The following is a 27,259-nucleotide window of genomic DNA, read 5'->3' on the forward strand; positions in this document are numbered from 1 at the left end:
GCAGTAGGTGAGATGGGAAAGATACACACTACCTCAAACTACCAATTTGACTTTGCAGACAAAGTCAAATTACATAACCGAAAAATGAAAGAATACCTCCTTTAATCAGTCATTTTGTTAGAATCTGACCACAAAGTACGGTGCAACAGAGCACACAGATACCCAAGCAATCTTGAAGCCTAACTAGTTCAGACAGCTAATGCAGCCTAACATAGATAACAGCACAGAGCTCACGATGGCCTCATTTACTCTGCTTCTCAGCAGTCTCCGTCTCAGAAACTGCGAGTTAAACAAAGATTATCAGTGTTTACCTGTGAAAGCTTCAAGGGTATCGTCTCAAGCTGAATGTCACATTCAAGCCGCGGAGTATGGCGAGACCTTAAAGGCTCCTTAGAACAATTTCTCTTCAGAAGAGCCGAAGTGCATACAGGTTCCATGATGTAATTATGATCACGGCTTTCCATACTTTTATCCATTGCTTCCTGTGGGTTAGAAGAACATTGTTTCTACATGAAGGGAGTATAAAATATTTATTAAGATATATTGGTTTAATACATTAGGATACACTCCATTAATATATCAGTCCATTTACAAAACCTCTTCAATGTGTTCTCTTTTTAAAGATTAAGCATATGGTATGTCACAACAGAACCTTTTTTGGGTTACCCACATATTCTGCCATAACAGTATGAAGCCATAAACTCCTGCTACTCTTAGAATTTATTGGACCTAGTACTTTTATGTCAGTTAGGTCTACAATATAGGAAGGAAACTATTGGAAAAAAAATAAACAAAAAAATGTGCAAAATCTCTCTCTCATACCTGCAGCTGTCCAGGAGGTAGGTCACCCAATAAAGTGCAATCGGTATCCCAGTAAACACTGAAGTCAGCAACATCTAACTGCTTTTTCCGCATCAGTTTCTCCACCTGAAGTAGAAAAATTGAATGAAGACAAGCTCATACACCACACACCATGTAGTTTTTAGCTCTACACACTCGATAAACAATAGAAAATGCCCACAATCTACTTAATAATCTTCTGGTTATTGCTAGAAAAAGCTACACTTTTTACTAAATATTTAGTAGCACCCATAAAGTACAGCATTACATCTTAGCTGCCATAAGCTCCTGTACAGAAGAGTTATACTTACTGGTTCAAATACTGCATTTTGCATTGATACATTTTTGATGCATATGCCAAATGCAAAAGGCTGCGAAGGATTTGTGACACCATCTTCAAACCTCAGATGGACATCCTGAATTTTTAACTAGACAGGAAAAAGAATAAAAATACTAGAGACAACTACTTACATCAGTGTGCACAGTAGTACTATTTATTAATACTAAAGCCATTTAATACCTCATTTCTGCAATCCTCCAGCAGATTTCCAGTACTCTTTTGGACCTCAAAATGCTATTCCTCACTTCTGTTTTTGTACCCTCTGGTTCTATCTTCTCCTCAAATACCCTGCTCCCTGCTCTTCTTCTCCAAAACCATTAGCCACTTTCACAGAAGAGAGTACTTTATTTTGCTATCTTACCATAATTCTCCATTTTAAAGACAAATGTGTAATTGCCAAACAAAGATTCAAGTATGTTTCATGTACCAGAATCTTCAACATAGGCCAGATCTGTAAACTAGCAGCAGCACAAGATGACCCAAAGTAATTTTACATTGGTAAACGCTTAGAGAGCACTGAGTTATAGTGGTTTTGCAGTGAATGTGAAGTCCAGGACTGCAATAAGTATAGATACTCTCACCATGAGCAAATACATCCTTCTCAGACACCAGCAAAAGCAATTTAGAAGCAAGATAGCTCAGACCAATTGCCTCTAGTGAGTTGAAAAGCCATCAAATACTATAGTCAGTCTATCTGCACAAAGAACAGAAAGGAATAGTCCTTTCATGGAGACTAGTAGACGAACTTTAGCAATTAATCTGTAGAAAGTTGCAGGTTCTTAAATACAAATGATTAGTAATGTGTATGTTGCTAAATAGTTTTATTTTGTAAACACAATACAGTTTAATAACCTACATCATCTAAATGCTAAAATGTCATTAACTTCAAAAGGAACTCCAAAGACAAAAAGGTACAAAGCCTAGCAGTTATATTTTTGAGTCATTTTGAAATTTAGTGGAGACATGCCAGATTTTTATTAATAGTAAAAGAATAATAAATTAAAAAACTTGAGAGTTGAAACAGATAACTATTCAAAATCATAGATCAGCAGAAACTCTGACATTAATTTCTTTACAACTTCTATCAGAACAATGCATGCTGCTTTTCTTGATAAAAGAATCAATATTTTGGTGGGTTTACAATTAAAAGCATTAAAATATGAGAAAAAAAAATTAGTTTTCATGCGGATTAATTATCCACCGATTGTTACAAACCAAAAAGAGTTGCTGTTTTCCCCTTGGTAGGGTGAAGAGTTCATTCTTCCTATAAGTCCCTATCAGGACTAGTTTGAGATTGAAGTTATGAAGATTCAATCAATGGGGACTGTTCTCTGGCAAACATCTATCATTCATTTACTTATTTCTTCTCTGGGGACTACACAATGTGAAGCACAGTGGGCACAGGTGATTTTTAGCAAATGGGAAAAGCTCTACAACATAAAGGCTTACTTCAATGTTTTCTACAATTCTGGTGACTACAGATGCTGTAACTGAGTACCAGTAAGATTCCCCCTTCTGTTGTCGTTCTTTCTGAAAAAGAAAATAGAGATAAGCATTAACCACCACTGTAACAATTGATCAGGAAACAGTACACGTATTATACTGAAATTACTGAACAAGAGAGAGAAGAAAAACAGATTTCAGTATCACCAATGCTTGTTGGGGGGCAGAGATTGGAAATTGCACTGTGTTAGGATATACGTATCAAATTCTAACTTAGTTTCCTATGCATTTATTCTCAGAAGACATATACTTGTTAGGAGACTTAAAATGCAATCCATTTACCAAAGCAGTTTCTTTACTATGAAATACAAGCGCAACTCACTTTCCATTTTTCTTCAAGTGCTAGAAGAAGAGCTTTCTTATGTTCTCTTTCTTGCAACTTCTCCCTTTCCTCATCAAAATCTTCTTTCTTTTCTGGTGCACCAATTAAGTGCAGTTTTGAGACAGATATCACCCATGGATCCACATGTGGGCGATAAAATGGTATCTGTAGTGTTATTTTGCCAATGAAACCTAGAAATACAAAACAGAGATGCTATCAGATTTTTGTGTAAACATACTTCTACTACCCCTTGAAAACTTCAAAGGAAAAGTTGTGTAAGAAACAAACAAACTAAAAACAACAAACAAACTAAAAACTACCCAAACATCAGGTTATTTCACTTGTTCAAGCTACTGACTCATAGGTAAAACTTCTAATATATGCAATATTTCCTGTTTATAAATATTTGTCTTGCACACACAGGCAAAATACATACCTGCTTTTACTTCAAATGGTAATTCCAGTTCCTTCAAGGCATCTTTCTTTAGTGGTAAGTTTTCCAGTTCAACAGCACCTATTGAAAGCACAAAGAACAGACAAGTCTGTTGAGCAAAAATGTTGAAGAATGCCAACTTGAACATTATAAGTTTAAAACAACTAGCAGCAACTTTCAGAGAAGAAATAATTAGGATTTCATGAGAACAGTCAACCTACCACACCACCTTCTGAAACAGCTCTAATGAATATTTAGCATGCTCATTAATTTTCCAGTGCCACATACTCAAACTATTTGATCACATTTGATGAGGTGATCTAGAAGCAATCTTCTTCAAGGACTTAGCTCTGAACTTTACTGCTATCAAGGAGAAAGCTTCTATTCTTTGTCTTTCCAAACAGGACACTTCAAGTATTTTCTGAGTATTAGCAAAAGCACACAAACAAAAGCTTTGAAATATTATAAAATAACAGATAATAGCAGCAGAATGTAAATTAGAAACCACTGATTTATAGAAGCACAAGATATCCTTATGCCACCTTTTCCACAAAGGTCTTGATTAAAAGGGCATAATGACTTGCACCAAAATGTAAGAGGTAAAGACTACAGGGCATTTCCTGCTGCAGTCCCTCTACAGGGAAGTTATTGAACAGTATTGAGAAGAACGACACACAAACATTATATAAACTAAACAAGCTGATAAGATATGCTTAGCATGCAGTTGAGAGTCTCATATCAATTAGTTTAACTGTGATGATTAAAAAGAACATAAATAAGAACAAGAGAATTTGCCATTGATGTAAAGTGCCAGCAAAAAAAACTTTATATTAGAAGCATTTATATAAATGCTAAACACAATATTAAGCGATTGTTTCTATTCCATCTTCCACTAAAAAAAAACTTTTTTTCTAAATCACAGAACAAAAACATTACAGAAAATACCCCAAAACCTCACCTTTTAGAAGAGCAACTGAAAGTTGGTCTGTATTCAGGTTGTTGACATATTTGCCCAAATAGGTGTTGAGGACCCAGGCTACTAATCCTTCCAACATGACTGTGTCCTAGAAGTGGGCAACTAACATTTTTCTGTCATTTTCTGGATCTCTGTTCCATAATTGCAGTTTCACCCTGCAAGAAAAAACACAAAGAAAATGAGTGTCTGAAATATAGTCTCAGCAAACCTGAGATACTGTATTCAATCTAAAAAGCAGTAAAAATATTAAAGCAATTTTTAAAAGGTAGATGTCATGCTTATGCCATACCCTTTAAGTGACACATCACAGAGCTTCACACAAAGCTTTGCTGATTACAGATTACTCCCATTGTCAAATTAAATTCATCTTTCCAACCTATGTCTAATCAAAACACCGCATTTATTGAGGATTATCAACTAGGCCAATTAACCATCTGCTTTTCAAAAACAGAAGACTAAAATTCCGCTTTGAGCTGCAGCAGTTTTGCACTGGCTCCCTTGACTTCCACTCCCAGTATTTTCTTGAAGTTGCCAGCATTCTGGTTTTGGAAGTCTAGATGACAGTAACAGGTGTCCCTCTGCATGCGCCACTCTCTAATTGATTTTATGCCACATCTGTCAGTTTTCAAACTGGGGAAAGAAGCAGAGTGTTCCTCGCCTTATATAAGGGCTGATCATACTTACACTATTTATTATTCTCTCTCCATTTATCATGCTTCTTCACAAAACTTTCTGGAGTCAGCACTTATAAATTATTCTACTAGAAGACCTAATTATAGATTACTACTCCTAGGCTAGAATAACATACTGGGAAAAGACTGGATATTGAAAGAAGGAACAAATACCTATGGTGCAGAGACTCTTCAGCCATCAGGAACACCTCACATCTGCCTCTGTGGGCCCAAACATCTGCAACATCCATTCTAGAAACCCAGAACACTAAGCTTTCTGAATTAAAAACATGCTGAAAATTCCCTAAGTAGAACAGCATGCATCATCCTCCCTCCCCATACCCTGTAAGTGCTCTGGTGACGGACTTTCTAACCTTGCAGGAAACTTAGGATAACTAGAGCTAAGTGAATTTGTATCCCATGCACAATGCTATGTGAGAGCACACGCTTTTTCTCCAAACTTGTTTGAATTACAGATTTTGCTTATGCTAAATAAAGTCATTACCAATATTGCAAAGAAGTACCCAACGCATTTCTGAAACATTTATATTGCTTTCACTCCTTTTCGGTTGTGATGAACAATTACATTCCTAAAAGAGAGGTGCCACTTTATGTTTATGTCAAGTACGGCAGGAAAGAAAACATTCACCATTAATCTTCAGCAATGAACACGATTTTAGAAAAAAACAGCTACACACCAGCCCTACAAAATCACACAAAGGATATCTTTACAAGTAGTGGAAGGATGCACTTTTAGCTGAGCAGAAAGAAGTCAATTTGGCATCCGAATCACATTACAACCAAGAGCCTTCAACTGTACTTTTGTAGAATTCTGATCTGTGAAACAACTCACCCTAGCCAAACCATTTTTGGGGGGAACAGTGTATGCATGGGACATAATCAGATATAAATCATATAAATAGTTTATCAACAATTACTCTAAAAGGTTTTCAAACCATAGCATGGAGTACTGCATCAAGGGGCAGAAAAGCTATATTAGAAAAGCAACGCTGGTTATACATGTCAACATCTCCCTTCATACTCTACCACAAGTTGAAACAGAAATGATTGCAGAAATCAGACCATTAAACCCTTGAACAAGTTTTTAACCAATGAATCAGAAAACTCCTACTAGCTTCTTCAAGAACAAGCCCAAGTATGCTTTAACACAGGCAGAAAAAAGCACGCATGCTTTATCTTCTGGTCGGAATGCTGTGAGTGTATTGTCGCAGTTCACTATTTAGAAATGTCTCTCAACCCCACAAACCTGTTTATACCACTTTATAAAAGACTGTGCTCTGCAGAGCAGAAAAGCAAGATCATAGAATGGTTTGCGTTGGAAGGGACCTTAAAGATCACCTGGTTCCAACCCCATGCCATGGGCATGGACACCTCCTGACAGCCCAGGCTGCCCAATGCCCCATCTGACCTGGCCTTGAGGACTTCCAATGGGGCATCCACAGCTTCTCTGGGCAGCCTGTGCCAGTACCAGGCAAGTCAGACTTATTTACCTTAAAGTTATGTCTGATAACAAGAAGAAAATGACAACTTCAAGAGCTACGTTAAAAAAAATTATATTAAAACTCAGGGCTTTTCTATAATGAGTTTTGCTTGACTCAAGGCATCTATACATTTGATTCTCCACTTCTGTAACAAAAAAATAAAATCAGTGAATGTGTTGAGCTAGTACAGCTAAAGACAATACCAGAATTAAGCAAATAATGAAAGGGGATTTTCGAAGGGCTGAAAAGTGAAACTATACAGTCATGCAGAATGAGATACAAATAGAACACAGGTCAAATTGCATTCGAATGAGGCATATTTCATGTCAAGCACATACACTATTTTTGTCTCTGTAATATTTCTGAATATTTTGTTCAAAACCAAAAGTTTTGAAGTTCCATATAATATTTAGCATTCACACATGTGGGGTCACCACCTTGCATAGCCCTTTATTCTTATAAACCTGACTAGAAAACCGAAGCTCAAGTAAAATCAAATACATTAAGCCTTGTCACATTACCCTTCAAAAAAAGAAAAACAAAAATGGGATCTATAGGCTGTTAGGAGCCAAATCAGCGGGAAGATCTTGATGTGTCTTTCAGAAACACGTAACAGGTTTGCATCCTCATGACTGAAAACATCTAGAGCATGAACTAATCCATGCCTGAAGTCATCGTGAGAACAGCAAATAGTCACCTCCTCAATCCAAACTTCTTGTGGAACATTAATAACTATTTCTATATCTTCCTAATGTTTTAAGGCATGTATATTTGATAATTTTCTAGTCCGCTGCTATGCCAGCGGTAAGAAAAATGAAATATCTCCTTTTACAGAGTTTTTATTTCCTTCACATACAGGTTAAAAAAGAAACAGTAAGCGTTTATCAGGATGAGAATCTAAACCCAAAGCAGGACCTGACTAAAAGCTGGCTAACTTTTTTCTGGATAAACGTGTATTTTTTTGCAACACAAACACCACAACACAGGCCGTGAAGTCTGAGTCCATGAGCAAGGGGCAGTTTAAGTCAAGGAAGGAAAGCTGGCATGTTGTTGCCTTGTCAGTGCAATGGGGGGGCAGGGGTGGGTTGACATTTTGATTACCCCTTGGCTTCACCAAGAAGAAAAAAAAAAAAAAAAAAATGTGGGGGTGAGCCTTCAAGACACTTTCTCCCTCCATAAGAACAAATACACCGTAGGGAAGAGGAGAAAGGCAAGAGGAGACCTGTTGACACGCCAACGTGGGGCAGAGAGGAAGCGAAAGGTCACCTTGCCCAAAGGCGGCCGGCCGAGCCCTGAGGGAGCAGCGAGAGGCCGGGGGCACGCGGGAAGGGGGGAGCGGACACGGTCGGGGCCCGACACCGCCAGGGCCCGGCCGCGGGCCCCGAGGCGCCTCACGGAGCCCCGGCAAGCGGCCGCGCACCCCCGCCTCAGGCTCCCCGGCCCCGCAGCCGAGGGGCTGCGGCCGCCCCCCGCGGCCCTCGGGGCGGAGCCCGGAGAGGGGCGTGAGGCAGGGAGGAGCCCCCCCGCGCCGGGCCTGGGCCATGCAGCCAGCGCCGAGCGGGCTGACGCAGGAGGAGCCGACGGCTGGGGCCCGGGGCCGCCATCCCCCCGCCCCCGGCACTCACCTCGGCTCTCGGTCGCCGACACCTCCACGAGGCTGCCGGGGGGGCTGCGGGTTGACGAGCCAGCCGGTGGTGTCCGGCCGGGCAGCGCGGGGGGAGAAACTGGGCGGGCACCTTGGCAAAGGAGCGCCGAGCGAGCGCTGAGTTGCCTCCGCCTCTCTGAGGCGGGCCCGGCCCACTCTGGGCTGCGCCGCCTGCAGGGCGGGCCCGGCATGAGGCAGGGGGGCAGCGCCGCCCGTGAGGCGGGCGCCAGAGTCCTGTCAGCAGCAGAGTCGGTGCCTCGTGAGCATCGTAACCCGCACGTGAAACAGGAAGCATCGCACTGCATACAACTGCCTGGTTTATTGATTGAAAAAAGCAGTTTTTCCTCGGTCTTGTTCTTAATATCGTAAAGACCATCAAGTGACCGATAAGCAGCAATTAAAGAATCATTAACGTTGGAAAAAACCTCCAAGGTCATCTGGTCCAATCATCCCCCTAACACCAAGGGCACCCACTAAACCATGTCCCCAGGCACCACATCCAACCTTTCCTCAAACACCCTCAGGGACGGTGCCCTCCACCACCTCCCTGGGCAAGCCCCAGGTTCAAATAGCCTGATAGTTCAAATGCCCGACTACTCCTTCTGTGAAGAAATTTCTCCTAATTTCCAACCTAAACCTCTCCTGGTACAACTTGAGGCCATACCTTCTAATCCTATCACTGGTTATCTGTGAGAAGAAGTCAACCCCAGCTCCCCATTTAATTTATTTAATCAAATATTTAAAAATATTTTTTAAATAAATTTATTAAATTTATTTTAATTAATTAGTTTTCCTAAGGAAATAAGGCTGAAAGAAGATGCTCTGAGCAAAATGATGCTCACAGGTACAGCACTTACAGCATGCTTCCCCTCTTCACTCCTCAACTCCACACTAATGTCATAATTCTGTTGCTGCAGACAGACATAGCCAACCTGTGACTGACTTTGCAGTGAGATTAACAGGTTCATAACACAGTATATGTACCAGAAGTGGAATAGTTGAAGTGTTTGGGCCTGATATCCACCAACACTATGGGCCAGTTACAGAAACTACAATGTGAAGCAAGTCACAATAAAAAGCTGTTTGGCTCTTAAAAGCATTAAAGGTCCATTGGGACAGACAGGAGGTCAAGATTATGTCTATTCATCAAGTCTGAATAGAACAGTGATACTTGCATATAAAATCCTCTCCAGAGTGCCTATGCACAAACAATGGGAGATGAGACTGCAGTGGATAAATCCTCTTTTAATTAGGCAGTAACAGTAAGAAATAAAATTGTTTTGAATGCCATGGTTTAGCCTGTGGAATGAAACAACCCACTCTAAAAATTAGAATTCTGTTTAGGAGAGAGGTAGGAACCATGAAGATACAAGTATAAAAATAGTCTTTTTTTAATTAACAAATACAAGCACATTTCATACTTCCCTGTAAAACTTAGATTTCCCTTCTGTCACACTCCTCCATAATTTGAAAACACAGTAAATTAAATACCATAACTGGATCCTCTTTTTTAGACATTTTTAAAACTTCTTCAAAAAGCTGCTGCTGCTTCTTCCATGTGGTCCCAATACTGGGAGCTGATGAGCAAGATATTAAAATACTCTGTTCAACAGAAGAGGTTCAAAATATTATATAAAACTCTTTTTTTCTACATCCTAATTTTGCACTAGTTTCAGTGTTTCCAGTTTCACAGTCTTTTCTGAAAATGACCCTCAAATAAAAGTTTAATATACAGTTGTAAAAAGTTTCTTCATAGAATCACAGTAGAATTAAAGACCTTTTTGTCAGTTTCCACATCTAGAAAAAATATTAATAAATCTTAATTTTTTTGTAAGTTTAAAATATGTATTTTAAAAAGTCTGACTTTTTTTCTGTAGCTGTAGAATAAATGCTATTCTACTAATTTTCTCTAAGACGTGGATGGATCTTCAGCATTGAGCAAAATATGGAGGACAACAGGATTTTCTGGTTCTGAGGTCTGAGTCAATTCCACTTTTTACAGATTAAGTTATGCAATCATCAAGAGAGCGTCATTTTCATGAGATCAGTGGAGGTGAGCTGCCTGGCCCGCATATTCATCTGGATCTTCTCTAATATCCACTGGAATGTAGAGAATAATACTTTGGGTTCATGGCTAGCCTTGAAAACCTCAAAAAAGGGAACCATATTAAATCAGCCAGGACACAAATGTGACAAATTTTAGAGCTGTCAATTACAAAAAATTGTTTTCTACTTGAAGAAAATAACTATTTAATCTACATTTTCCTTTCTAAAATAAATGAACTATGTACAGCTAATGAAATAATGCTATTGTTTAGACGTAATAGTTATAATCTAGGAAAAAAAAAAAAAAAGCTCCTGTAAAAGATTCCACTCCTAGATATATGTAAGGTTGATTTGAAAAGTTTGGTCCAATAAGGAGAAAAAGCAAACTACAATAATAAATATGCAGGAGGCTGGAGAAAAGCAAATCCTTGAAAATATGGGATGGGAAATTAAACACAGTAGTTTTAAATCTAAAATCACATGGATAATTCACTGGCATTGTATGACTGATAATTTTAATCCAGTCACTCAGAAGTGGTCAAGAACATGACTGTGAACACATGTGGCAAACCTGATCCCAAACTATCATCACAAGAAGTTTCAGGAGAAAAGTAAATGGCATATAGTTAGAAAAACATTTATTTTCAAAGCTAGCAAAGGTTTCTTCAGGGTATCACAGAAGGAAGGCCGTTCAGTTTAAAAGATAAAGCATTAAAAAGTCGTAACTTTTTCAAAGCTGCAGTGGTGATCCTTCAACTCTCAAAGCTGCCAAAGAAGAGATTAAAAACTTCAAAAAATAAATGTCTATACTCAGATGAGATTTCAAGTCTCTGTAGGAATGCTACATTTAACATGTTTATTTTAGAAATAAGAGGTTATCTGATGAATTTATCAGTCAATCAGTGTACGATCTGCTATCTCCTTTAAACAGTTTTCATGCCCACATCTTGAACACCCAGAGGAAACTTCTTTTCTTCGGTAAGTAAGTCCTGAAGTAAATTGTCCTTGGCTTCCACTGAGATGTGAATTTCTGTTTCTTTTTTCATGGAGTTTTCTTCTTTTGAAAGGGGAATTTCTTCCCCTGTTGGAGAATAATAATGAACGTTTCCATAATCCATGCTAGTTGGACTAGCCTGTTCTGGGAACTGGGAACTGCAATCTGGATTACATACTTTAACAATACAAGTCACATTCACCTGCGTTCCTCCGTTACCAGAGTGTTCTGTTGAAGAGCAACAAATCAGATTAAGCATGGAAGAATGCAGCGCAGAACAGGACAGTTGGATTTTTTTTTATATCTGGTTCTTTGACTTAAAAGTTAAATTAGATACTAAATACCTTCTTGCTTCACTTAATTTAGGTAAACTGGCTCTGCAACCTTTTAGTTTTTTGATGGTACCATAAAATCTAAGTATTATCCCAGCGATAAAGAAGCTGTAAAAATTAAGACAGAGCTCTGGATCCCAGCCAAACCCCTATCCATTTGTTTCCATTTTGAATGCTTTGGACAATGTTCATTTCTTACTGCTCCCTTTGTCCATTTGTCCCACTTACAGATACCATCACTCTGATCCCCTAATCTGCAAATAACTTTTTCCTCCATTGAGCATGGTCTCTACTATACCAGGCCAACAACTTAAAACAATCACTTTCTCTTTTCAAAGCTTACAAAATACCCTCTCTGCTGAAGCCAAATGCTCTCTCTGCTGAAGCCATGTTCAGCATAATGTTTTATCCTCTCATATAAACTTCTAAAAAGACTCATAACTGACAATCAAATTTCAAGAGGTTCTGGAACATTCCATAATAGATTCTTTGAGAGACTCTTACCTGAACTTGCAGAGTTGTGTCTGTCTCCACAACTGTGAAGCTTACAACCTTCTGCAGCTGAATATTGCTGTGGCAATCTTTCTGTTTCTTTCTTTTCATTGCTCTTGTTATTTGTTACACTGACTCTTGCAGACCCAGCTGGATTATTCAGGGAGCTACTGCTTGACCCAGGAGTTTCCAAGAGATGCTGCTCCTCCTGTTGACAGCTGCTGGAGCTTTGCGATCCTGTATTTCTTATCTTTTTGTCACACTGCTTCTCTGAAGGGGAAAAAGGCTGAAACAGTTGCAGAAAACTGCAAAACATTAATTATCTTTTTAACGAACACTAGCAAAGAACTGGTCAGTACTTGGGCAGCTAAAGAAACCACCAATAATCCCCATTTGTGTAGAGATGACTGTAAGTAAGACTCCTACTAGCTCATTAGGTATTCAACAAAATGAGTGTCATAGATTATAAAAAGTACATCTTACACTCTAAGCTTGGGGTTCAAACCACCCCTTTCTCACTCCAGTTGTCTTTCTGCTGTGTGTTTTTTTTCACACATGTAATTAGATAAAATTCCATGATTCTATGTTAAAGTGGAGAAGATGGAAAGAAATGAGTGACACTCACCGCATCTGCTTCTCTAGTTGGTGGCAAGTATGCAAGGGCTGCAAATGAGGAAAGATGGTTCATTAGGATCAAAATTTGTTTCAGTTGCAAAAGCTGCACTTTCAGCTAGTCTGAGCTTCTCTTTCAGCTAGTCTGTTCCTGGAGTGAACTCCAAATGCATGTTTAGTACATGTGATTTTAAACGTTGAAAGTTATACTGTATTAAGTTTGTAAGCTACCTTGAATTTTGCCAGTGAGCAAAGAGAACCCTCTGCATAAATTAATATTTTTTCTAGTATAGGGTAATTGACAAAAGGTATAGGTAACAATAAACTATGGTTGTGACTGTTTAATGATAACTATAATATTTGATAATGCACAATACTTAAGTGAAGCACAAAACACTTAACAAGCTCCATTAGGAGCATAACTGTTTCCACAGTTGTCCAACTCCCCTGACACGTTGCATGTTTAGAAAACTGTCTAAAATTTAAGGAACAAGAGAGATATCAAGGGGATATTTGCCTTGGTGTAATCCTGTATTAAGCTGAAATTCACCTTGTGATTTAATAAAGAAATTTTTACTCTAAATACACATGGAATTCCTGGTGTATTTTTTAATTCTGATTATCTGTGCCTGCAAAGCTTATGTGATCAAGCTGCTTTGCACGAGGTTTCTGGTAGTCTCTCTCCTTTTGACTTTTGAATCATTTGGCCAAATTTCACCCCCCAATGTAACAGAGGAATGGTGTCAAAAGTTCCTCAGAGTTTCATGATGCTATAAGGCTGCCAGCGAGTCAGGCAGGAATCTGTAAAGCATTGCCTTCTCCCCTTGAAAAAAAATATAAATGAACTTGTATATTATTAGATGTCAAAGAATCTACATATTGGTGATCCTTCATCCATAAGCAGCAACGAGAAAAGCTTCAAAGCCAGCTAGCACCTTCTAAGACATCAGTCAACTACTAGGCTCAAATTAGTAGAAAATGAGGTGACAATACTTACAAGAACTGCTTCGTTTTGCTTCATGAATCTTACCTTTTTTTTTTGAGATTAAGCAATATCCCAAAACAGTGATTAACAGGACCAATAACAATGGCCCTGTTACTGATCCTGAAAATAAAAGAATAATAACAATTAAAAAAAAAAAAAAAAAAAAAAAAAACAGAAAACAGCAACACCAAAAAACAGGTAAGTGATTTAGCAGGTCAGTCTGTCAAGGGACAAAATTAGAAAGAAGCAGTTTTGTAGTTTCTTTCCATGGTTATAAATCTTAATTTATAAGTACCAGATGTGTCTGAGATTCACATTTGAGGCCTCCATTGTTGAATTCCAAAGTCTCATTTTCAGACTCCATCCAAAATAATATTGAATTTTCCTGTTCCAAAAACTGAGGACAGACTTTTGGCCTCAGTCACAAAAGGTATCTCACCAGCCTAAGAGCAGTTCATAAAATACAAAGCCAGGCAGTCCTGAATACTCCTAAATATACATGCCTTCTGGATAGACTATGAACAGGAGAGAATATGTCCACACTTGTGAATGCTATAAGGATTCTCTTTCTTGGAAAAGGCTGCCAGAAGTCTCCAAAGACCTCTTTCCAGGAGGTTTATGAAGTCAAACTTGCCTCAGCCCAGAACCTAAGACAACGTGGAATGCAGTGAGCAGGGCAGATGTACAGGTAAATATTATGCAACACAGGACAAGCAGTGTCATTGAATTAACTCAGCTGTTCTGAGGTTCTGTTTAAGTACAGGTAATTGGTTTTGGAAAGAAGCTGTCAACTACAGATAATCTTGCTTCCTAGCCAGACAGAAGTGACTTTAAATGAGTTAATAGCTCACCGATGATGTGAGATATGTCGGGTACAGAGTTTAGCATGACAGGTCGAGTTATTACGTCAGGTTTGTTGGAAGTTGAACTTTGGATTGGGAGCATGTTTACAGCAGTGTGAGGCAGAACTGTGGCATCTGCTCTTCCTGAGTCATGGCAAACAGTGTCATTCATGCTGTTTCCTGGAACAGCCACTGATTTACAACTGCAAGAAACAAAAAGAGAAGTTAGAAAAGAAAGCAACCCTGTATACAGATAAAGACTGCTATTTGACAGAAACTCTGTCTTACACTGTGTGTGGTGTACAGTTGGTATTATAAGATTCCTCATCTGAAAAAGTGCCAGGAGGACAAGGTTTACATTCTGTATCTGTGCTATCCGTTCCTTTAAAGAAAGAGAACTCCAGTTAGTCATATAGTGAAAAACAAAAATGAATAATCAAATTGTGGTACAGATCCTGAAAGTGATACAGGGGCGGTATACAAAATACAGTCTGACTGTTGTGGGAGAGATTAATTTGAAACATTGCACCCACACACAAATCAGAAGATTAATTAACCGTTACTTTGGTACCCTTGATAGTCAAGGTTAAAACCTACCAAAACGTTAAAATGTGGCACTACAGACAAAGTGGAGATTTTTTCACTGGTCCCTAAGAGGCTGATCACCTATTGAATTCTGTTGGAGCTCTGTATCTTTTAAAGTGATTCTTAATTTCTTAATGGTATTCAGTGTTCCACCTCATTGGATATTATTTATCATGTGAATTTTATCACCTACTAGAGATTCACTCTGCTGGGCAGCATAGAATCTTCATTACTTACTGTAAGCAAAATTCAACCGGATGCCCTGCTTCAAGGATTTAAACAGGAAACATGTGGTCCTGAATCTGACATGTATGGAAGAAATCACACAGCAGAGCAAAACAAAAGCAGATTAAGTTGGATTGGGGAGTTTTATGGTATATGGCAATAAAAGATTGCAGCATTCTCTTCCTTTGGATATGCCTCTTGAGAATATTGTTGGTGTCTTTACTGTCTATGTGCTATGATAATTCTTGCACTAAAAAGAATGCAAAACTATAGCGAAATAAAAAACAATACACAATGTATTTTACCAAATGTAACTTAACAAGTTGGAAGCAGATTCAAAAGTATCAATGAACTATTTAAGCAATAAATAACCATCTTCATACACTAGATCTATTTTGTGTGTCGATTCTGAAAGTTGAGAATTAAATTACCTTGTTTGAAAACTCTGTAACCTTTTCCACATTTTTTATGCACTCTACATATCTGGCAGTTCTGGTATATTTTTGAAATACAGTATTCATTGCGTGGGCAAATACAGATTCTGTCCTGTGAACTAGTGCATGTTTGATTCTGTACAAATCCTGTTTTTAAAACAAGAATAAAACAAGATAACATTAGAAACACTTAAAATCAAAGTCTGCAATATGTCAACTGAATATGAGGTGATGTTTGCATACCACAGACTAAAGACAATTTTGCAGTTTCAGGCTAGTATAACTTCATAACACAAATACATTATGTGCCTCAACATCTACATTTTCAGAAGAGTTTTGTCTGTCTCTATTGGAGATTCGAAATTTGCATTTGTGGAATTCACACTTGAAACTCTACTTGCAGCTGCAGGGACAGTATATAGTACCATAACCGTAAATATGCACATTTGTGTTACCTGTGCTCACCTCTACTTATGACATTTGTATATATTTTATTAATGTAGCACCTTACCTTCCAAGAATATAAGACTGGTGTCACATTTTTAGGGCTTATAAAGAAAGAGGGAAGGGGTCCTTACAAGTCTATACCCTGTTTTTTTTTTTCAAAATTTTACAAATAGCAAATGCATAAGAATGGAATTATACAAGTCCTAAACAAACATTATTTAGGAGTTTTCCTAGGCGAAAAGTCAAATTTAAACCAAGCCATCTCTTTGAGCAGGCAGTCAAAGACAAATCTCTTTTTCTTAATTCAAGCCTACCTTTCCTGCAGGGTGGTGAGCAAGCAAAGCACTGAGGAGACCGATTCCAGATGGCTGTATACGTGTTAGGTATACAAGGACTGCACTTTGTGTCCACACTGTGACTGCAGCTCTCTGTCTTATACTGACCTATAGAAAACAAACAAATGGTGAAAGCATCTCATTGGAAAAGATCACTAAGGGTTGAGTAAGGTAAGTCTCTTTCTCAGCCATAGAAACATTTTCCCCTCATCATCACTATCAGGTTGGTAATGCATACCAAGAAAGTACTGCTTTAAAGGGGGACTGCATGTATACACAGGGAAACTCTGGCTTTTATATTATTCATGCCTGATCAGTGGATTCCAACTATCTTCAAAACAAGACAGCCTCAGTCCTCAACAAAACACTTCAGCATGTATTTAGATGCAGCTAACACGGTGCATAAAACTAAGATTTTTACCCTATGTTTTGTGGTGAAACACACAGGATTGTGTTTCATGCTGGAAGTCAGGCACCTGCTAAAATGGTATATTTCCTTTCAGGTAGCTGTAAGGAAGTTGTGGGGAGCTGGGGGTCAGCCTCTTCTTGTAGATAACTAGTGATAAGACTAGAGGGAATAGCCTCAAGTTGGGCCAGGGAAGGTTTAGGTTGGAAATTAGGAGACATTTCTTCACAGAAAAAAATGGTCAGGCATTGGAATGGGTTGCCCAGAGAGGGGGTGGCATCACCATCCCTTGGGGGTGTTCAAGGAAAGGTTGGATGTGGCGCTTGGGGACATGGTTTAGTGGGTGACATTGGTGGTAGGAAGATAGTTGGTCCACATGATCTTGGAGGGCTTTTCCAACATTGATGATTCTAATTTGGGTGTTGCTTTTACTGTTGTTAACAGCAGCAAATGAAGAAGGTGAAATAAAGCGTCACAGTAAGCAGAGCTGAATTAGAACTTTAGCACTAGTCAATACTGAGAGGACATGAGCTGTAGCTCTTTAGAAATGCTCACTCTTCTTCCTTCACATTTTCAGTCAGTCCTATCATCAGCCAGTCTTAACACAACAAAGCAATGAATTTCTGAAGCTACTGGCACTCCAAACAGTATCAAAAGCTGGTAAAGGTAGTTTCTCCAGGAACACTGTGAGGTGAACTGTCAGGTTTTAGTCCTTTTTCCAGTAACTACCTGCTACTCCTCTTTCCACCAATGCCTCTCACCAAAACCAGAGTTTAGTGCAGTGGTGGCACTAAGTAAACATGAGCTCCAACATATCCTTTCAGGAGAAAGAAAAACACTTCAGTTGCCATTTCCTCCTTTCATGAAAGGAGGAAGAAGATAAAAGTCAATGCCTCATATCCTGTACAGAAGTATCCTGGAAGATATGCTTGGAAGGGGACATAATTAAGAAAAATCTCTGGAACTGCTTGGAGAATGTTTTCCAAAAGAAGGAGCCCTGGAGGCGAGCCATGGAAATTATTTCCCAAGACAGTTTTGCATGTATTTACTTGAAGCTAAAAATCCACCTCCCACATCCTGCTAATGATTTAAGCTCCAATCTTTGATAAATTATGGTAAAAAAAAAAAAAAAAAATTAATTATGAATTGTCGTATTTCCTCTACTATGTTTTTAACAGATGAAACTTGACAGATCTATGTAGACACTTACAGTTAATTCAAACAACTGTGTCTAGTTCAGCAAATACTAATTTCCTGCATAAACTTCCGGATCTCTCTGACAGGAACTCAGCACTTATGGAGACAAATTCTGTTTGCTCAGCATGTTGTGAGACAAAGACATTTTTTCCTCTGTGTCTAATGTAATTCTATAATGCCAATTTGTTGCAAAAATTCTACTATTAAAATATGCAAATGGCATTACAATGCCCTAAAAAAAAAATTTTTTTAAATCTCTCCACTCTTCCTCTTTTCGCAATCAATTTTTGCTAACAGAAGGTAAATTTTAAATAATTATCATAATAATTAAAGTATTTATATTATATATAATATTAATAATTATCACTGGAGTGACATAACCTCAAAGCAGACAGTTCCTGTGGTCTTGTACGTGGTCTCTGATAGTGGTCTGCAGTGTCTGATTTACAGTAAAATACAATACTCCCTTAATGAGCAATTAGCGATTAACCTGCCCAGCAGCAAGCCCCTTATGTAAGTCATACGTCAAAGTACAGAAATTAAGCTACACCTTGTAAAATGGCAGTTTTACAATATATCTGTGGGCTTGGGTCTGCAATGATGTTTCGTATTTGTAATTTCATTAGTTAGCTGTCACTCTTCTTTCTTTTTTTAAACCCAACTGTTCATTTAAAAATGCTTTTATTAAAACACCACGCAAAGCTGTGCTTACAAGAGCTCAGCAGCCTACATGGTCCTCCTGATAAGCCCCAGCCAAGTTAAACTTGTAACACAACTCCAGTTCTGATGAATATGTCTCTTCTTCAGATATTTTTACAGACAGAGTACTTTATTGTCTTCCAGCTAAGAGCCCACAGTAAAAGTAAAAAATCAATGGTCTTCAATAACCAACATGTACTATACTCATCTGAAAATTGTCTGAATTTGACTGTGTAAAGTAATAGTTTAACTTAAAAGCTACCTGGACGGCACTGGCTGCAACATTTGTTAAGTCTTTCTTCATAGAATTCAGTTCTGGGGTCTCTGCATTGTGCAAACTGTGGCGTATAAGGCAATGAATAATTCTAGAAAAAATTGGAGAAAAAACATGAGTCACAAATCCATCCTGACCCTATAGCAGAGTCAAAAGAGACAAACACTTAAAGATCAGTGCACTTATAACCCCTTCCTTTCTGATCAGGTAGGCCTGATGAACTAGAAAGCAGCAGAGACCAAAAAACTGAAGAAGAGCACACAGCTCATGACCCACCTGAGACCATTTAGTAGTTCATCTGTTTTTCAAAGATCTGCTTTCAATCTGTCACAGTGAACAAAGTAATTTCTCCAGGCTTTATGTTCAAAACAACGCAATGGAACTATGGGATTAGCAGCGTACTTGGTCACTATTGAATCCCCTAAAACAAAGGACTACGTATCTGTTCTTCATTGGCATGACTTAAGCAACCTCTGAGAAAACACCAGAGTGAAACCTAAATTCTTACCTTTAGGTTTCCAGGGAGAACCACTGTCTGCAAAGTGGCTATGTGAACAATCATAGGTCTATTTCCTATACACATTTAGAGCCAACTAAAAGATTGACTTTACCTCTTGTTATATTCCCCAGGCCTCCCAACCTGGTGGAGAAGGGAGCTGTGGGTCTAGCACTACTGCAATGCTTGAAGGAATCTTTCTGTTTTCATCAGTGGGTGTAAAGGACACATGATGCTAAACTGAATCTTCTGTTGTGCTCAATGTTGATTGTGCACAATATTGATTGTGCACAATGTTGATTGTGCCCTCACTTATACCCATGCAATATCCAGGCAAAATAATCCGTCCCTTCAGTGAAAGAACCTGTACCCCGTAAAGCTGTTTGACCAAAGGAAAGAGGAAAAATAAAAAATAAAAATAAAAATAAAGCTTTTATAATTCCAAACACTCTGTGATTCCCTTTTTAAACGAGAAAGGCCTTGATGTTTTGAAAACATCTCTGAAAAAAAGCACATCTTCTTCTGAAAAGGAGCAACTGGCTACAAGTCTTTAAAAAAGAGTAATAAAAAACCTCTCTCACGGCAGTTTAAATGCATACGTAGCAGTCATAAAATACACTGTACCTAATTTTCAGCTCATATAGATCTGTATCAATGACTTCAATGAACAAGTGTCAAAATATTTGAGGAAGTGCCATCTCTTTTCAAAAGGAAATACATACTCACTGAATAAAAGAAAAAATCTAACGTTAGTATAAGCGTAGGAGTTTCCTGCCAGATCAGAAAGAAGGTGTTCAAAGAGCCTGTGACACTGCTCAATTGTCTGCAGTCTGAGGAAATTGTTCCATGTATAATCTACACACATTTAGAGAAGTACTTAAAAAAAATATTAAAAAGAGAAATCAAAACAGGAACCAGCCATTTGGAGGCCAGTAATGAAAATATCCTTCCTCCTTACTGAGAAAACATGTTGATTACCTATTATATCTTCACATTACTGACAAAGTGGACTAACAATTCCCAGTTTCAACAACTGCTTAAAGGGAACCCACATTTTCTTATGCAGTTTGTGGAAATATTTTGCCTCTTATCTATCTGTATATCAGGAACAGGGCTTGATACATCTATTCAATAGTCACTGTCAGAAGGAGCCTTTCCTGGGAATGTGAAGGCAGAGACAGGCCTTCTTAAGATTGAATACCCATTCCAGGAAAAAGGAAACCAAACTATTGAAGTAGAAATTTCACCACTCCTATTTAAACCACCATGAACACTGGTAGCACTGACCAGAAACCAGGACAATTCTGATCTCTTCTGTTGAGTCAGTTGAGTTGAAGACTCAAAACCAGAAAGACGGGACAGGTTTCGCCAGTACTTGCCCCATTTGCTCACAGATTAACAAGAAACTGACCAGTTGTGAAGTGATGAAGAAACTAGAAAAGACCTTTTCAGCAAGCTAGAAACCATGATGGGGTGGGGAAGAATGACACCGAACATTTATTTTTTTTTAAATCTCCTTAAACAGCAGAGCAGCTGAAGTTAGAAACACCTGCTGAGCGCAAGCTGCATCCTTCAAATACTGTTGTTTGCCTTCTGACGAGAAGAAAGACTGTTTTGCAGGAACCAGGCTGCAGCCACATACATCTCCAAAAAATACTTTGGCCTCCAGTTTTGCGTTTCAGTTAAGAAAGCTTATTTAAAGGGGGGTTGCATAAAGATTGAAGACCTTGAAGCAGAAACAGGAGGCTGGCTTCAACATTATCAGTTTCATCGTGATCAATGAGATTAATAATCATGAGTCAAAAAAAGAAAAATAAGTCTCTTCAATACCTTCTAGGTTCAGCGATAACTGTTAATGCTGAACTTGGTAACAGGCAACAAGTAGTAGAGGAACCACACTATTTGCAAGTGTAAGCTGACACTAAACTCTAACAAAGGAGAAGAAAACTGTTCTGCTCTCATCAATACTATTTTTAATTTTAGATCTTTTCTTGTTTATTAAGAGACAAAAGATCAAAGTGTTTATTAAGAGAAGTCAAAGTGCTGTAGTTGCGTTTTTGCCATCACTATGATCACCTTCATCAACACAAGCACTTAAGAGTCATTTTAAATAGTAAAACTCCAGTGAAAACACTCCAGTGAAAACACACAGACAGGGAAAAAAAAAAAAAAAAAAAAGGAAAGAAATACAACAAACCACATCACAAATTATCCTGCTGCTGCTGAGGCTTCCTGGCAAAAAAAAAAAAAAAAGTGTTCTTATCTCATCCTCTGCATTGTCTGTTATAAACACTGCCTTGTGAGTTAATGACACAGGAAAACCTACTGGTTGATGGGTTCACATCTGTTTCTCTTAAGTTGTACTTGAAAGGATATCTCTGACTGATAAAATCTCCCTGAAAGTTTATCTGATGAGTTGTGTCTCTCAACGACATACAACTGACAATTTCTTGTCAAGTAGCCTTAAAGAACATTATGGGAAACCAAAAAAGACTCACCTAAATCAAATTTATATATATGCATGAGCTCAACTTGGCTTGCTGTGGAGCAAATCCAGTAACTTCAGTAGTTAATTCCCATGTAAGCTTGTTTAACCAAAGCTGACAAAGTCAGTAGACAAATCCCCTACTCTGACAGAGCAAGTGTAGGCCTCTTTCCAGGTGTAAATTTCTCCTAGCTTTCTTGGCTACTAGAAGACCCCACCTTTTCTAGGCATTTCCCCAGTTTCAGGCTGTGAGTTGGGCTGTGCAATATTTGCTGCTCAAAATGAAATTCTCTGGCATCCATATCCATTAGCTACTTCGGTCTGAAAGACCGATGAGTAAAGGGGCCTGATTCTATCCCACAATCTTTACGGTTTATTACTGTTTGTATCTCTCATACCCATATTTTGTCTTCCGCTTTAACTGTGATTCTGTTCCGCAAGGAGATAAGCATGAAGGAAGTTAAGCTGGTGCTTCATCTTTTACATCATAGCCTTAGCATTTCTCAGAATTGGCAGCAGTGTCTAACAGCAACAGATTTAAGATATTTACACAGACAAAATGAACAATTTGGAAGGGGTTCATTAAATGATTAAAATAATTTCATTTGACCGATGCAAGTAGAAGGCAAAATGCTTCATCTATCCAGCAGCAGAGGTACAGACATTATTAAACATGTCTATTTCTATGCAAATCAATCAAATTAGGCAACATATCTTAGCACTTTGTTCTTGTGCTGGAATATCTGCATAAGAAGGATGAGTAATCCCTAATCACTCAAAGCAGAAATGAGTAAACTCTGTGCTTGCCCTTAACTACACTGCTCACTCAGATTTTTTGCAATCTCTGTTTTAAGCAATAAGTTACCAACAGAAGTTACTTGCAATAAGTCAATTACTCAAGATCCTCTCTCCAAGGGTCCCTGCTTTTTTTGTCTCATTTTCCCATCTGTGCTTCTGATATCCAGTAGATAAGTGACCTAATTTGTCACTGGAGGGGAGTGTGTTAAAAGCAGTCTCCACACCAACTGAGAGGCTAGAATAGATTCTTCTCATTATGTATGTACGGTTGTTTCCAAGATTCCCTATTTCCTACCTACCAAGAGATAAAACTAGCAGAGTACATAACTGCCGTGTGGCTTTCAGGCCTGCAGCTGTGTCTGTGCTGTGTGGAGCTGTTCAAGTGAAGGGAAAGGGCCTGAGGCCTGCACCCTCCCACAAAGGCAAGTCCAAGTGTCAACTTCTCCCAGCATGTGCCAATGTAATGCATTCCCTATATGCTTAATACTAATCAGAATAAAAATAATTTGTTTTACTTCCTGCCTTATAGTTTCTCCCTGAATTCTTGGACTTCATCTATAATTAACTTAAATAATTTCAATACTAGAAATAAAACAAGCTAATTACATACATATATATATATATATATGTAATTATTCATCTATTCATATACTTTTCAGTTTCACTCAAAGAAGTAATTTAAAACAAAGAGATTTAATCACATATTTTAATCCTGTTGCATTTCTTTTATTGGTCTCCTTTTCATACAGTTGCCTTCAAACTGAAGCTGTCAAACAAAGGAGTCTGAACAGGAACTGTATCTGGTGTATAACAGTCTTTACGCAAATGAAACCACAATGAAGTCACCAAAGACTCTGACATAAAAATCTGTTGTTATGGAAAGGTCTCAGGGTACAGAGATACCATTTGCTAAGCCACCAAATCTCTGAAGACAGGAAAAAACAAGATTATATTTAAAATATTTGAACTGGTCATTTAGAGAATGAATTCAGTTGAAGATTAGAGTTGTCTTAGATAACAGCATTTATCACCAAAATCAGTGGGAGTTGTATCAGGGTATCAGGCTAGACCAACAATACTGAAAGCATAACCTAATCTTAGAGCGGTATTTGAAAGAAGTTTTAAGATTAAGGTCCATTATATGAACTGCTCTCCCATATTACATCCAGCTTTATTTGTGTAAACCAGGAGTCCTTGCATAGCCACAAACAGATTGATGACCACAACCTTCCCCACCTCCTGAGAAAATAGTATCTTTTGGTTACTGTTAGGGATTTCCACTTCACTGCCACTCACCACCATAATATGAGAACATCTTCCCAAAACGAGGTGGCAGTAGACAGTATAGGATATGGAAGTTATTCACAACATACAGAAATTATAGATGCAGGGCAGTTTGCAGGAAGACACAGTATCTCGTGTGTTATATCCACACATCAATATCCATATATTTCCAGAATACCAGCTCTTATGTTTCAAAACTTCAAGCACATGCATCCAAAAGCTGTTCTGTTTTCCCAAATGTTGCCCTAATAAAAGATATCAGCCACTAAATCAAGATCTGATACTTAAAGGTACTGTCAGAGCTAATAAGACTTAAAATCTATACTTCCCCTGCAGAAAGCAAAGTTACACAGGCAAACAACGGGGAAGGCAAGTGGAATAATACATTGCAAGCCTGAGAATTTTCTTGGAATGGCATTGCTGGTATCACACGTGCCTTTTGCAGTGGCCTGTTAAGACTTGCAGTTACTATGAACTTTGATGCAACAACCACACATGAGGATATGTACAACAGAAAGGTACAGGTCGCCCATGGCCTCCTTAGCTTTGACCATAAAAAAGAATGGCATCTGAGCAGTCTGCCTTGACTTTATTTCAAGGGTTTTCCATAAGATCTTCTGTTACATTTATCCTTTTGCAGCTCAGTGCACCTTCCACACACCAGCAGCATTCCTTTACAACCAGCCAGCAGCATCCAGAGGATGGCTTCCTCTGCACACATCAGCAGCTCCACTGCTCTGCAAAGGACAGTCATTTAGGGTTGAGGCTATTGAGAAAGTTTCAATTAAAAATATCTGATGGCTGAGGTCTTCAAAATAGCAAAAAATACGTTCAGTTCCTGTGAGTAGCATAGAGAATTAGGCTAGAATATTTAAGATTAGTTAGGCTGAGGAAAATGAAGAAAGCGTGTGTCACTGAAGAGCTATTGCTTTACCAGTTTCTCTCCCTCAATGCTAAACCAAGTTTTCTTTAACTGAGCACTTCTAAAAATTGATGTAACAGGCTTTTTTGTTGTTGTGGTGTAGCAGAGATGATGTGTCTGAAGCTACTAGGTTTGGTTTTCTAATTCATATACGGACTTTGGTTTGTCAGGAGTCCAAGGACAATGCAAAAAGTGATGCTGAAACTTTCCTCCATGCTTTTTTACCATTTTTTACCATTATTATAAGATAATGTTTAGGGTGACAGAAAAATTAATTCCTTTTTAATACAAACCCTTTGTTGAAGCTGACAGCAAGAAGCATGACAAAACTTCACGCTTACATTTTGGTGATACTATCTGCCACAGTTCTGAGGCTCTCCCTTCTTTATCTGCTTTAACCCATCCAGTCTAAAGTGCTTCATATGAATCATGTTCAAAATACTACCACTTACAAGCAGGGGCTGAATTCAAAATGAAACGCAGATGAAAAAAATTATGTACTATCAAACCCAATACAGCACCCAGTCCTCCTGAAAAGACAGCTCTGTAATTCCAGGTTCAATATACATTCTGACACCCTAACCTAGTTTCACTGAACATTTGTCTTATGAAGGCTCAATTAATATGATTAAATAAACGTGTAAATAACACACACATCCCATGAAAAAGCAATGAAATGGACATCTCAGAATTATTTCCACATTTATCTTCACAGTCCAATAAACCTTAAAATCAAATAGAAAAACACTATCCATTACATGAGCACAGCATACACCCAAAGTCAAATAGATCCCATGAAACTTTTTGCTTTAAACAGTAACAGGATACTTTGAAGAACAGAATTCAGTAATTCAGCAAGATATAGAACAGTCACAGCTGCATCGCATCGGGTCTCAGCTGTAAATTAAAGGGCTTTTCTATGTAAATAAGGAATGTTTTTAAGGGATGCAGTAGAGCACAACAAGCTCTTCCTGTTTAAATAACGGTGTTAAATACAGACATACACTCCACACTTGCCAGGACCCTCCCAATCTTTGCAAATACTCCAACAAGCCTGAAAAACCAACACACTTCCAATGAAAACCCAGGAAAAAAACGGTTAGCCATCCCTTTGGGAACCCAGAAAAAAACAACAACCTCGCCAAAGGGAGCAGGACGAGCTGGAAGGAAGTCCAAAAGCCCTGAGGCTCCCGAAGAACTGAGCAGCAGAGGGAGGCAGCCAGCTCACGGCACCGAGCTTCACAGCGAAAAGACGCCCGCTGGCGCCTTGCCCTGCCCGCAGGATTGCGGGGGGACCCCGGCCCGGCACGGGGGCCCCCCACAAGCCCTCTGCAGCCCCTCCCGGAGCCCCCTGCACTCACCCGGCCGCCCACGGCTCCTCGCAGGAGGGCGGCGAGCAGCAGCCAGCGCGGCCCCATCGCACCGACAGAGGCCGGCGGCGAGGCGGAGCTGGAGGCTCCCGGGGCACCCGCCCCCGGGCTCAGCATCGCAGAGGGCTGCGGGGGTAAAGAGCCGCGGTCCCCGCCCTCGGAGCTGGAAGCTGTATCCTAGGGGAGGTCCTCAGCAGGCACTGTGGGCTTATTTCTGCTCTGATTTAGGTTTAGTTCCTTATTAGCCCCCAAAATAGCAACTTACGTTTCGCAGCGTTCATTCGTGCTGCACCGCACCGCGTTCGCTACTGTCTTCTGCACGCTGCCAGGATGGTATTAAGAGGACTTAAATTCAGACCTGCTCCGCTCCTGAGAAAAACTGCACTTGACTAATAGCTTCTTCACTTTCAAACTGCTCGCCTGCAAAAAGATTTTTTTCTGCAACTGATCTGTGTACTGCAAGTATCAACAGCAATGAAACATTTACAGGTCAGACACAAAAGCGTGGCTACAGGATAAAATCCATGGCGCTTTTAATTCAAAGATTGTCAGTGTTACTTAAGTATATCAAGTATAATACATTTAACAGGCTGCAATGCATATGACACGTGCAAAGCATTTAACACTTTTCAACATCCTTGTCTCTAAATTGGAGACGTATATTTGATGGAAGGACAACTCCGGGGGTGAGGAAGTGGCTGGATGGTCGCACTCAAAGAGTTGCAAGTCAATGTCTTGGTGTCCGAGTGGAGATCAGTGATGAGTGG

At 39.0% G+C, this 27,259-nt stretch overlaps 2 protein-coding genes across 5 annotated transcripts in view; both read right to left on the reverse strand.

The window, feature by feature from the left end:
* Positions 1–8,391, reverse strand: part of VPS13D (vacuolar protein sorting 13 homolog D) — a 104,414-nt gene extending 96,023 nt beyond the window's left edge. For all 4 annotated transcript variants that reach the window (XM_068658868.1, XM_068658866.1, XM_068658867.1 and 1 more), the window contains exons 1-8: positions 8,213–8,391; positions 4,397–4,569; positions 3,442–3,519; positions 3,006–3,196; positions 2,630–2,710; positions 1,152–1,268; positions 823–927; positions 312–482 (exon numbers count right to left, since the gene is read on the reverse strand). In XM_068658868.1, the coding sequence (XP_068514969.1) occupies positions 312–482; positions 823–927; positions 1,152–1,268; positions 2,630–2,710; positions 3,006–3,196; positions 3,442–3,519; positions 4,397–4,493 (840 nt within the window). In that variant the 5' untranslated portion in view covers positions 4,494–4,569; positions 8,213–8,391. The remainder of the gene's footprint in view (positions 1–311; positions 483–822; positions 928–1,151; positions 1,269–2,629; positions 2,711–3,005; positions 3,197–3,441; positions 3,520–4,396; positions 4,570–8,212) is intronic.
* Positions 8,392–10,899: 2,508 nt separating this feature from the next.
* Positions 10,900–26,656, reverse strand: TNFRSF1B (TNF receptor superfamily member 1B). Its single transcript, XM_068658880.1, has 10 exons — positions 26,484–26,656; positions 19,126–19,228; positions 16,541–16,669; positions 15,777–15,926; positions 14,824–14,917; positions 14,545–14,738; positions 13,739–13,813; positions 12,722–12,759; positions 12,109–12,382; positions 10,900–11,500 (listed from the first exon to the last, which is right to left on the reverse strand). The coding sequence occupies exons 1-10, from the start codon at positions 26,607–26,609 to the stop codon at positions 11,202–11,204; spliced, it is 1,482 nt and encodes a 493-aa protein (XP_068514981.1). The 5' UTR covers positions 26,610–26,656; the 3' UTR covers positions 10,900–11,201.
* Positions 26,657–27,259: the final 603 nt, after the last annotated feature.

Source organism: Anas acuta, chromosome 22 (genome assembly GCF_963932015.1).
Source record: "Anas acuta chromosome 22, bAnaAcu1.1, whole genome shotgun sequence".
NCBI lineage: Eukaryota > Metazoa > Chordata > Aves > Anseriformes > Anatidae > Anas > Anas acuta.